The sequence below is a fragment of the Pseudophryne corroboree genome, chromosome 9, assembly GCF_028390025.1.
Source record: "Pseudophryne corroboree isolate aPseCor3 chromosome 9, aPseCor3.hap2, whole genome shotgun sequence".
Lineage (NCBI taxonomy): Eukaryota > Metazoa > Chordata > Amphibia > Anura > Myobatrachidae > Pseudophryne > Pseudophryne corroboree.
In genome coordinates, this window is record NC_086452.1 from 76,145,744 (window position 1) to 76,158,653 (window position 12,910).

Below are 12,910 nucleotides of genomic sequence, written 5' to 3' on the forward strand. Positions count from 1 at the left end.
GGTCAGGAGGGTCGTGTAGCGAGGCTGTGGAGGCTCCAGGAGCCGTTAAGAATGTATATTGCTGGGTATTGTGCGGAGGAGCACGATCACGCTGTGCTCTGCATGCAACCGGAAGCGGAAACTTCAACATTTGTTTTAATAAATATGTTTATCCTTTGATAAATTGTGCTGTAGCGCAAGACTCTTCACTAAGGAATCCCTGACTGGCAGCGTCTCAGATCCACATTACAGATAGTGAGAGGGGGCAGAGACAGGCAGGAGCTGTGTGGAGTGGAATGAGACAGGCAGAATAGATAGTGAAAGGGAACAGAGACAGGTAGGGGCTGTGTGGAGTTGATGAGACAGGCAAGATCGTGAGAGAGGGCAGAGACAGGTAGGGGGCTGCGTGGACTGGATGAGACAGGCAGGATAGTGAGAGGGGGCAGAGACAGGTAGGAGCTGTGTGGAATGAAATGAGACAGGCAGGATAGTGAGAGGGGGCAGAGACAGGTAGGAGCTGTGTGGAGTGGAATGAGACAGGCAGGATAGCGAGAGGGGTCAGAGACAGGTAGGAGCTGTGTGGACTGGAATGAGACAGGCAGGATAGTGAGAGGGGGCAGAGACAGGCAGGCGTTGTGTGGAGTGGAATGAGACAGGCAGGATAGATAGTGAGAGGGAGCAGAGACAGGTAAGAACTGTGTGGAATGGAATGAGACAGGCAGGATAGATAGTGAGAGGGAGCAGAGACAGGTAAGAACTGTGTGGAATGGAATGAGACAGGCAGGATAGATAGTGAGAGAAGGCAGAGACAGGTAAGAACTGTGTGGAATGGAATGAGACAGGCAGGATAGATAGTGAGAGAAGGCAGAGACAGGTAAGAACTGTGTGGAATGGAATGAGACAGGCAGGATAGATAGTGAGAGGGAGCAGAGACAGGTAGGAGCTGTGTGGAGTGGAATGAGACAGGCAGGATAGATAGTGAGAGAAGGCAGAGACAGGTAAGAACTGTGTGGAGTGAAATGAGACAGGCAGGATAGATAGTGAGAGGGAGCAGAGACAGGTAGGAGCTGTATGGAGTGGAATAAGACAGGCAGGATAGATAGTGAGAGAAGGCAGAGACAGGTAAGAACTGTGTGGAGTGAAATGAGACAGGCAGGATAGATAGTGAGAGGGAGCAGAGACAGGTAGGAGCTGTGTGGAATGGAATGAGACAGGCAGGATAGATAGTGAGAGAAGGCAGAGACAGGTAAGAACTGTGTGGAGTGAAATGAGACAGGCAGGATAGATAGTGAGAGGGAGCAGAGACAGGTAGGAGCTGTGTGGAATGGAATGAGACAGGCAGGATAGATAGTGAGAGAAGGCAGAGACAGGTAAGAACTGTGTAGAGTGGAATGAGACAGGCAGGATAGATAGTGAGAGAAGGCAGAGACAGGTAAGAACTGTGTGGAGTGAAATGAGACAGGCAGGATAGATAGTGAGAGGGAGCAGAGACAGGTAGGAGCTGTGTGGAATGGAATGAGACAGGCAGGATAGATAGTGAGAGAAGGCAGAGACAGGTAAGAACTGTGTAGAGTGGAATGAGACAGGCAGGATAGATAGTGAGAGGGAGCAGAGACAGGAACTGTGCAGAGAGGGGGGAGAGAGAGAGGAGAAAGCTGCTGGAGCTGCGCTGATAGGTGAGAGGAGCTGTGCAGGGAGCATGGAGCTCACCAGGGGTCAGAGGAGCATGAGCTGTCTTGGCTCCTCCAATCAGGGCTCCTCTAGTAAGCGTTCAGCACATGTTCCTCAGACCCCTGTCACTAGAGAGAAGACCATGCAGCAGGAAAGAAATGCCCCACTGCACTGTGCGCTGACATTAACCCTAGCCATGCCAGCCTAGTGATACATGCAACCCACCCTCAGGATCTGGGTTTCACTTTAAGATTTATACCTGAAAAAAAGTAAAATGTCCAGAAGCGGCAGACGGGCCCCCTGGAGCACAAGGGGCCCTAAGCACCTGCCTTGGTTCCCTTGTCAGTAATTTGGCTCTAATCTAAACTAGTGATGAGCGAGGTTCGGTTTTACTCGGTTTTACTCGGTTCTCAAAACGGCATCTTATTGGCTATCCAAAACACGTGACATCCGTGAGCCAATAAGATGCCGTTTTGAGAACCGAGTAAAACCGAGTAAAACCGAATCCGCTCATCACTAAAATTCTAAACTCATTACAACAACTCAAAAACACACATTTCCAAATATATGTACACAGTGAAATTTACCCGTTATTGGGAAATCTAGCAAATAATTTATTTCTATGACTGTGGCCACCTACATAGAGATTCTGCAAGCCTTGCTCATCATCCTGGCCTCTCCTGAGGTAAACAATATGCAATCGGGGCTCTACCATGCTGGGTGTATTCTCTGTATAACATATGATTATGTATTACTAGCACCCATGACCGGTCATTCTCCGGGTCTTTAGGTAGGGTAGGAAGTACTGCAGTGTGTCCCATCTCTCCCCTGCCCGTGACCTTGTCCCATCCATCAGTCACAGCTGTAGGGGCCCCACTGTGCATGACAGAGACGGGACAGACCATCCACGATTATTCCATATTGTCCACAACCGCTTTATCTAAATTTCATTTGTGGTTTAAAAATATCTTCAGTACCTGCTCTGCACAATTGGCAGATGTATTAAGCCTGGAGAAGGCATAAAGAAGTGATAAAGCGGTGCATAAGTGCAAGGTGATAACGCAGCAGCCAATAAGCTTCAATATGTAAATTAACAGTTAACGCACCAGCCAATCAGCTCATAACTGTCACTTTACATACTGGAACCGATTGGCTGGTGTGTTATCACCTTTCACTTATCACGTCTTTATGCCTTCCCCAGGCTTAATACATCTGCCCCACTGTCCTAATAACTGTGCAGAGTTCAGGTTATTTCTACAATTTTAGCCAATTTGTAACAAAATCATGTGAAGACTTAGAACTACTTTAACTTTAATGACCCCACATTTTAGCAGTACAGGTGTAATGGCCAGTAGTACTTCATAGACAACTATTAAAACACAAGGAGGTTAAAAACAATGCAAACGGCTCAGTTCAAAGTCAGTGTGAGGCTTTATAGCTGCCGGGTCATAGGCGGCCGTTGTTACAGAGTCCTGAGCTCTCACATCACCACAGATCCATTCACAGAACAGACCGTTCCAATGCCTGAGCGTACAGGCTGCAGAGGAGCAGCTGCTGTTGTGTTACAGCTGGGTGAGACAGGGGATGGGAAGAGGGTTCTCCTGTCACTTATTCATCTAGAGATCTATGAGAAGAGGCTGCTCTGTCTGCAGGGTTACTGTGCTGGAAGAGACCGTCCAACATGCTGGATAAAGTGCAATACACTGACTAGCTTAAGGCAAGTTTATGTAAACTATAAAACAAGGAGAATTAGTCTTTGAGTATGTTCCACACTATGGAGAAGAAAAAAAAAAAAAAAGTTATTGTTTATTTCTCTTTCAGTCAAATGTTTGGCTCCAGAACGCCTTGAATCCACTGTAGCTGGTATATATAGCAAGTGTTCCCTGTAGTAGGACAATCACTGTGGCTGGTATATATAGCAAGTGTTCCCTGCAGTAGGACAACCACTGAAGCTGATAAATTATTGAAGCTCTCAAGGTGTGGAAGAATGCAGCAAGATTACCAAGGACCAATTAACGTCACAGTAAGTGTTCAATGTTCCGACTATGCCCCTATGGCAGCCTTCAGTTCTGTAAGGGAGAAGAGGTCATCTCCATCTACATCATATTCCGCAAGAGACGGCGGTACTTGCATGCGAGGACCAAGCAGCTTTTTCAGTTCTGGAAGGGACAGCTTTCCATTAACCCCTTGTGGAGACTGTCTGAAAACTTCATCTGCATCTAAAAAGCAAAGAAATAATAAGAATTTACATACCGATAATTCTATTTCTCGTAGTCCGTAGTGGATGCTGGGAACTCCGTAAGGACCATGGGGAATAGCGGCTCCGCAGGAGACTGGGCACAAAAGTAAAGCTTTAGGACTACCTGGTGTGCACTGGCTCCTCCCCTATGACCCTCCTCCAAGCCTCAGTTAGGATACTGTGCCCGGACGAGCGTACACAATAAGGAAGGATTTATGAATCCCGGGTAAGACTCATACCAGCCACACCAATCACACCGTACAACCTGTGATCTGAACCCAGTTAACAGCATGATAACAGAGGAGCCTCTGAAAAGATGGCTCACAACAACAATAACCCGATTTAGTTAACAATAACTATGTACAAGTATTGCAGACAATCCGCACTTGGGATGGGCGCCCAGCATCCACTACGGACTACGAGAAATAGAATTATCGGTAAGTAAATTCTTATTTTCTCTGACGTCCTAGTGGATGCTGGGAACTCCGTAAGGACCATGGGGATTATACCAAAGCTCCCAAACGGGCAGGAGAGTGCAGATGACTCTGCAGCACCGAATGAGAGAACTCCAGGTCCTCCTCAGCCAGGGTATCAAATTTGTAGAATTTAGCAAACGTGTTTGCCCCTGACCAAGTAGCTGCTCGGCAAAGTTGTAAAGCCGAGACCCCTCGGGCAGCCGCCCAAGATGAGCCCACCTTCCTTGTGGAATGGGCTTTTACAGATTTTGGCTGTGGCAGGCCTGCCACAGAATGTGCAAGCTGAATTGTATTACAAATCCAACGAGCAATAGTCTGCTTAGAAGCAGGAGCACCCAGCTTGTTGGGTGCACACAGGATAAACAGCGAGTCAGATTTTCTGACTCCAGCCGTCCTGGAAACATATATTTTCAGGGCCCTGACTACGTCCAACAACTTGGAGTCCTCCAAGTCACTAGTAGCCGCAGGTACCACAATAGGTTGGTTCAGATGAAACGCTGAAACCACCTTAGGGAGAAAATGAGGACGAGTCCTCAATTCCGCCCTGTCTGAATGGAAGATCAGATAAGGGCTTTTACAGGATAAAGCCGCCAAATCTGACACGCGCCTGGCCGAGGCCAGGGCCAACAGCATGACCACTTTCCATGTGAGATATTTTAACTCCACAGATTTAAGTGGTTCAAACCAATGTGACTTTAGGAACCCCAAACTACATTGAGATCCCAAGGTGCCACTGGAGGCACAAAAGGAGGCTGTATATGCAGTACCCCTTTTACAAAACGTCTGAACTTCAGGAACTGAAGCTAGTTCTTTCTGGAAGAAAATCGACAGGGCCGAAATTTGAACCTTAATGGACCCCAATTTTAGGCCCATAGACACTCCTGTTTGCAGGAAATGCAGGAATCGACCTAGTTGAAATTCCTCCGTCGGGGCCTTAATGGCCTCGCACCACGCAACATATTTTCGCCAAATGCGGTGATAATGCTTTGCGGTTACATCCTTCCTGGCTTTGATCAGGGTAGGGATGACCTCATCCGGAATGCCTTTTTCCTTCAGGATCCGGCGTTCAACCGCCATGCCGTCAAACGCAGCCGCGGTAAGTCTTGGAATAGACAGGGTCCTTGCTGGAGCAGGTCCCTTCTTAGAGGTAGAGGCCACGGGTCCTCCGTGAGCATCTCTTGAAGTTCCGGGTACCAAGTCCTTCTTGGCCAATCCGGAGCCACGAGTATAGTTCTTACTCCCCTCCGTCTTATAATCCTCAGTACTTTTGGTATGAGAGGAAGAGGAGGGAACACATACACTGACTGGTACACCCACGGTGTTACCAGAGCGTCCACAGCTATTGCCTGAGGGTCCCTTGACCTGGCGCAATACCTGTCCAATTTTTTGTTTAGGCGGGACGCCATCATGTCCACCTTTGGTTTTTCCCAACGGTTTACAATCATGTGGAAGACTTCTGGGTGAAGTCCCCACTCTCCCGGGTGGAGGTCGTGCCTGCTGAGGAAGTCTGCTTCCCAGTTGTCCACTCCCGGAATGAACACTGCTGACAATGCTATCACATGATTTTCCGCCCAGCGAAAAATCCTTGCAGCTTCTGCCATTGCCCTCCTGCTTCTTGTGCCGCCCTGTCTGTTTACGTGGGCGACTGCCGTGATTTTGTCCGACTGGATCAGCACCGGCTGACCTTGAAGCAGAGGTCTTGCTTGGCTTAGGGCATTGTAAATGGCCCTTAGCTCCAAGATATTTATGTGAAGTGAAGTCTCCAGGCTTGACCACAAGCCCTGGAAATTTCTTCCCTGTGTGACTGCTCCCCAGCCTCGCAGGCTGGCATCCGTGGTCACCAGGACCCAGTCCTGAATGCCGAATCTGCGGCCCTCTAGAAGATGAGCACTCTGCAACCACCACAGGAGAGACACCCTTGTCTTTGGTGACAGGGTTATCCGCTGATGCATCTGAAGATGCGATCCGGGCCATTTGTCCAGCAGGTCCCACTGGAAAGTTCTTGTGTGGAATCTGCCGAATGGAATTGCTTCGTAGGAAGCCACCATTTTTCCCAGGACCCTTGTGCACTGATGCACTGACACTTGGCCTGGTTTTAGGAGGTTTCTGACTAGTTCGGATAACTCCCTGGCTTTCTCCTCCGGGAGAAACACCTTTTTCTGGACTGTGTCCAGGATCATCCCTAGGAATAGAAGACGTGTCGTCGGGATCAGCTGCGATTTTGGAATATTGAGAATCCAACCGTGCTGCCGCAACACTACTTGAGATAGTGCTACCCCGACTACCAACTGTTCCCTGGATCTTGCCCTTATCAGGAGATCGTCCAAGTAAGGGATAACTAAAACTCCCTTCCTTCGAAGGAGTATCATCATTTCGGCCATTACTTTGGTAAAGACCCGGGGTGCCGTGGACAAACCAAACGGCAGCGTCTGAAACTGATAGTGACAGTTCTGTACCACAAACCTGAGGTACCCTTGGTGAGAAGGGTAAATTGGGACATGGAGATAAGCATCCTTGATGTCCAGAGACACCATATAATCCCCTTCTTCCAGGTTCGCAATTACCGCTCTGAGTGACTCCATCATGAATTTGAACCTTTGTATGTAAGTGTTCAAGGATTTCAGATTTAAAATAGGTCTCACCGAGCCGTCCGGCTTCGGTACCACAAACAGCGTGGAATAATACCCCTTTCCCTGTTGTAGGAGGGGTACCTTGATTATCACCTGCTGGGAATACAGCTTGTGAATGGCTTCCAATACCGCCTCCCTGTCGGAGGGAGACGTCGGTAAAGCAGACTTTAGGAAACGGCGAGGGGGGGAGACGTCTCGAATTCCAATTTGTACCCCTGAGATACCACCTGAAGGATCCAGGGGTCCACCTGTGAGTGAGCCCACTGCACGCTGAAATTTTTGAGACGGGCCCCCACCGAGCCTGAGTCCGCTTGTAAAGCCCCAGCGTCATGCTGAGGACTTGGCAGAAACGGGAGAGGGCTTCTGTTCCTGGGAACTGGCTGTTTGCTGCAGCCTTTTCCCTCTCCCTCTGCCACGGGGCAGAAATGAGGAGCCTTTTGCCCGCTTGCCCCTATGGGGCCGAAAGGACTGCGCCTGATAATACGGCGTCTTCTTATGTTGAGAGGCTACCTGGGGTAAAAATGTGGATTTCCCAGCCGTTGCCGTGGCCACCAGGTCTGTTAGACCTACCCCAAATAACTCCTCCCTTTTATAAGGCAATACTTCCATATGCCTTTTGGAATCAGCATCACCTGACCACTGTCTTGTCCATAACCCTCTTCTGGCAGAAATGGACAGCGCACTTACTCTTGATGCCAGTCGGCAAATATCCCTCTGTGCATCACGCATATATAGAAATGCATCTTTTAAATGCTCTATAGTCAGTAATATACTGTCCCTATCTAGGGTATCAATATTGTCAGTCAGGGAATCCGACCAAGCCACCCCAGCACTGCACATGCAGGCTGAGGCGATTGCTGGTCGCAGTATCACACCCGTGAGAGTGTATATACATTTTAGGATATTTTCCTGCTTTCTGTCAGCAGGTTCCTTAAGGGCGGCCGTATCCGGGGACGGTAGTGCCACCTGTTTAGACAAGCGTGTGAGCGCTTTATCCACCCTAGGGGGTGTTTCCCAACGTGCCCTATCCTCTGGCGGGAAGGGGTAGGATGCTAATAACTTTTTAGGAATTAACATTTTTTATCGGGGGAAACCCACGCATCATCACACACTTCATTTAATTCCTCAGATGCAGGAAAAACTACAGGCAGTTTTTTCTCACCAAACATAATACCCTTTTTAGTGGTACTGGTATTATCAGAAATATGTAAAACATTTTTCATAGCCTCAATCATGTAACGTGTGGCCCTACTGGAAGTCACATTCGTCTCTTCATCGTCGACACTGGAGTCAGTATCCGTGTCGGCATCTGTATCTGCCATCTGAGGTAACGGGCGTTTTAGAGCCCCTGATGGCTTTTGAGACGCCTGGACAAGCACAGGCTGAGTAGCCGGCTGTCTCATGTCATCAATCTTTTGTAAAGAGCTGACACTGTCACGTAATTCCTTCCATAAGCTCAGCCACTCAGGTGTCGACTCCCTAGGGGGTGACATCTCCATTACAGGCAATTGCTCCGCCTCCACACCATTTTCCTCCTCATACATGTCGACACAATCGTACCGACACACAGCACACACACAGGGAATGCTCTGATAGAGGACAGGACCCCACTAGCCCTTTGGGGAGACAGAGGGAGAGTATGCCAGCACACACCAGAGCGCTATATCTATACAGGGATAACCTTATAGAAGTGTTTTTCCCCTTATAGCTGCTGTTTTATTTATACTGCGCCTAATTAGTGCCCCCCTCTCTTTAACCCCTTTCTGTAGTGTAGTAACTGCAGGGGAGAGCCAGGGAGCTTCCCTCCAACTGAGCTGTGAGAGAAAATGGCGCCAGTGTGCTGAGGAGATAGGCTCCGCCCCTTTTTTTGCGGACTTTTCTCTTGCATTTTTATGGATTCTGGCAGGGGTTAAAATACATCCATATAGCCCTGGGGGTTATATGTGATGTATGTTTGCCAGCCAAGGTGTTTTTATTGCTGCTCAGGGCGCCTCCCCCCAGCGCCCTGCACCCTCAGTGACCGCAGTGTGAGGTGTGTATGAGGAGCAATGGCGCACAGCTGCAGTGCTGTGCGCTACCTTGGTGAAGACTGATGTCTTCTGCCGCCGATTTTCCGGACCTCTTCTTGCTTCTGGCTCTGTAAGGGGGCCGGCGGCGCGGCTCTGGGACCGGACTCCGAGGCTGGGCCTGTGTTCGGTCCCTCTGGAGCTAATGGTGTCCAGTAGCCAAGAAGCCCAAGCTGGCTGCAAGCAGGCAGGTTCGCTTCTTCTCCCCTTAGTCCCTCGATGCAGTGAGCCTGTTGCCAGCAGGTCTCACTGAAAATAAAAAACCTAAAACTAAACTTTCACCCTTCTCGGCCGGGCACAAAAATCTAACTGAGGCTTGGAGGAGGGTCATAGGGGGAGGAGCCAGTGCACACCAGGTAGTCCTAAAGCTTTACTTTTGTGCCCAGTCTCCTGCGGAGCCGCTATTCCCCATGGTCCTTACGGAGTTCCCAGCATCCACTAGGACGTCAGAGAAATAGAAATTGGAAAAAAAAAAAAACCTGCAGCTAAATAGAACAATCAGAATGGGAACTAATACAATTTGGTTAATACTCCTTTCACACATAGGACCTGAGAAATAGACGGGTCTATCAAGACAGCAAATTCCCAGGTCTTCGCCTGACCCTGATGAAGAGCAGGGTTGGGGATCCGGGACTTCGTCCCAGGAAGTTTGCTTTCACATATACCAAGAACCCAGGATTTGCTGCATGTGTGACAGGGGTATAACAGTGACAACAGGTTTCTTTTTGTAAACATATTATAACAGGTTTCCTTTTATTTATTATTAAGGTCAGGGATTTGATAGTAATCCGTGGCCTGCGCAATCAGTGGTGCAGATTCCACCTGCTAATACCGGGACGAGTATGAACGTTACTACAACACACAAGGAGGAGGCGTTTCCCACCCGCACGGCTGTACTTGCCTCTTGCTGTAATAATGCTCGGTGACCACAGGGCCTGCTTTGATCTTTTCCTTTTAAGAGACCTTGGATGCATTTTTGCAAGAAGAGGCTGTGCTGTTACTATCTCACCGCTGTCTGCTGTACAGGTATAAAAACCAGAATGAGGAAACAAGTCACAAAACAGTAAAAAAAACACAGAACATGCACCTATTCCAGCTTTGGCCTGAAGGGCTAGAATCCAGCCAGTCTTCACGTGTAATGACATAGATTATGTGATCCGGAACAGTCTATTAGTGCAGTGTTCCCCAAACTCAGTCCTCCAGGTGCTTGAACAGTTCAGGTGTTATGGATATCCGTGCTGAGGTGCTATTTACCTCACCTGTGCCTAAACATGGATATCCTTATAACTTGGACTGTTAGGGCTCCTTACTGCTGTATTATAAGCAAGAAAGATGTGGCAGATGGCCTGGTACGACAGTCTCCGGGAGCCCCATATAACACTTCTTTGATCTATTCCCATACTAGGCGAAGGTTGGATCTATCTAAGCTCACAACAGGGATGGCCAAATGGACAGACACCCTCCCTGACACGGATCTCCTGACAGTGATTCGGTGGTGTGGTGTGCTAAATAAACAACTAGTTTCATCTTCTTATGCAGAGATGCATCTTAAAATACTACACAGAGCCTACTACACCCCTAGACTTAGGTTCCTCACTGGAGTATCTGACAACTCTTTATGCTTTAAATGTAATTCTCCCGAAGCCGATATTATTCATGGTCTCTGGGCATGCCCGGTAGTACAAACATTCTGGACGGCAGTCCAAACGTATATTAATGTGGAACTTCACATTTCTTTTAATATTACTATGGTCTGGGCTTTCTGGAACTTCATACATACTCAGGATCCCCCATATTCCAAAGGGACGAAATTACTGTTGGCTCGTGTGGCTGCTGCAGCAAAGAAAACCATTCTATCTCAATGGACACATTCGGAGCCAATACCCCTTTCCCTCATGTTACCACGTTTAACATATCTATATCAAATGGATTGGGTTGATTGTGCCCTAGACGCAGAGTCGCGCTCGCCAATTTTTTTTGCCATCTGGTTACCCTACCTGCTCACGCTACCACCTACCACCAGGGAATATGTGCGCAGAGTAGTTAGATTGACAACATGGTATAATACGGAATCCCTCATTAAAGGCTCACCACCCTTTTAAAAAGGTAATAGACTGATGTTACCTTCTCCTGCTTGTACTATATGGTTGATTGTCCTCATAACCTTGTTTATACTATTTAGAGTGTTTGTTCAACTCTTTTATTGGCAGTTTCTGTACCTTGCAGTGGTTGACTGTTTTCTCACAAGCATTGTGACATACAACTTGTATTTTATTTTATTGCATGTTCCTTCTCAATAAACATATATTTTAAAAAAAAAAAAGAAGAAAGATGTGGCTGTCACTGTAGCTTATAATGCAAAATTAAATGTTATGTATGATTGCAGTTCCCCTTATAGTGAATGGTATCTGGGTGAAAGGTTGACAATGTCTAGGTAAACAGTCCAAAGGTGGACATGCGTTATGCTGACAGTGACAAAAGGTGGACACGTCTTTTCAACATTTTTAGGGTCAGGGTGAGGGATAGGGTTAGGCACTAGGAGGAGACATAGGGTTAGGCACAAGGGAGGAGGGATTGAGTTAGGCATCAAGGCAGACGGTTAGGCTACGGGAAGAGATAGTTAGGGTCAGCCACTAGGGGGTAGGATTAGGCACTAAGGGGAACGGTTAGGCTACAGGGGGAGAGTTATGGTTAGGCACTAGGGGGACGGGTTAACGTTAGATTTGGGCCACAAGAAAAAATAAAAAATTAAATGTGTTGACCTTTTGACCCTGTTGACCTAATGCATGTCTACCTATTGATCATCTGGTATCCGGACTCCAGGTCGACAGCACAAAGGTCGACACACTATAGGTCGACACCAATTGGTCGACACGCCTTAGGTCGACATGGACAAAAGGTTGCCATGGACAAGGTCGACAGGAACAAGGTCGACATGGAAAAAGGTCGACATGGAAAAAGGTCGACATGAGTTTTTCACGATTTTTTTCTTTTTTTGAACCTTTTTATACTTAACGATCCACGCGGACTACGATTGGAACGGTAAAGTGTGCCGAGCGAAGCGGTAGCGGAGCGAAGGCACCATGCCCGAAGCATGGCGAGCGAAGCGAGCCATGCGAGGGGACGCGGTGCACTAATTGGGGTTCCCGGTCACTGTACGAAGAAAACGACACCAAAAAAACAAAAAACTCATGTCGACCTTTTTCCATGTAGACCTTGTTCCTGTCGACCTTTTGTCCATGTCGACCTACGGTGTGTCGACCAACTGGCATTGACCTAAAGTGTGTCGACCTTTGTGCTGTCGACCCTCAGTCCCAGACCCGATCATCTACCTAGACATTGTCGATCTGTTAGTACAAACCCATAATGGATTGCTCCCCCCTTACCGGTTCTCCCATTCTCAGCCACTTTATCGCTGTCTGGATTACTCGTCAGTGCATGGATGAGCTGGAGCTGCTCTTGAATTTCTGAAGCTGGAGTTTTTTCCCTCTTCGAGCTCTAAATAAAGAAATAAAAAAAGATTAGAAATAATACCAGCATAATGCAAACAGCATAAGGTCACTGCCTCTGCTCCGCCTTGCCCCGTATCCCATCCAATATCATGGCGCAAGCCTTGCTAAATTCTATGTGAATACAAGATAGAGCATAGGAAGGTATGCTAGCCTACCACCCCAATATACACCAAAGTCCAGCTGGGCAATAAAGCACTTTTATCTGAACTGACACACTGTATGGGCCGCAGACAAACAGGAATGCCATCCTCATCACCTGCAGCAAATAACTCCGGCATCAGCAGGGCTAGCTGGTAACTGTGCCGGGTAACGGTATGCATCCATCGTATGACCACAC

At 48.0% G+C, this 12,910-nt stretch overlaps 1 protein-coding gene across 3 annotated transcripts in view; it reads right to left on the minus strand.

Moving 5' to 3' along the window:
* Positions 1-2,944: 2,944 nt before the first annotated feature.
* The window catches only part of EFCAB14 (EF-hand calcium binding domain 14), a 50,015-nt gene continuing 40,049 nt past the window's right edge, over positions 2,945-12,910 (minus strand). For 2 of the 3 annotated variants that reach the window (XM_063939539.1, XM_063939541.1), the window contains exons 9-11: positions 12,448-12,559; positions 9,963-10,079; positions 2,945-3,869 (exon numbers count right to left, since the gene is read on the minus strand). In XM_063939539.1, the coding sequence (XP_063795609.1) occupies positions 3,694-3,869; positions 9,963-10,079; positions 12,448-12,559 (405 nt within the window). In that variant the 3' untranslated portion in view covers positions 2,945-3,693. The remainder of the gene's footprint in view (positions 3,870-9,962; positions 10,080-12,447; positions 12,560-12,910) is intronic. The other variant, XM_063939540.1, reaches the window with a different exon arrangement.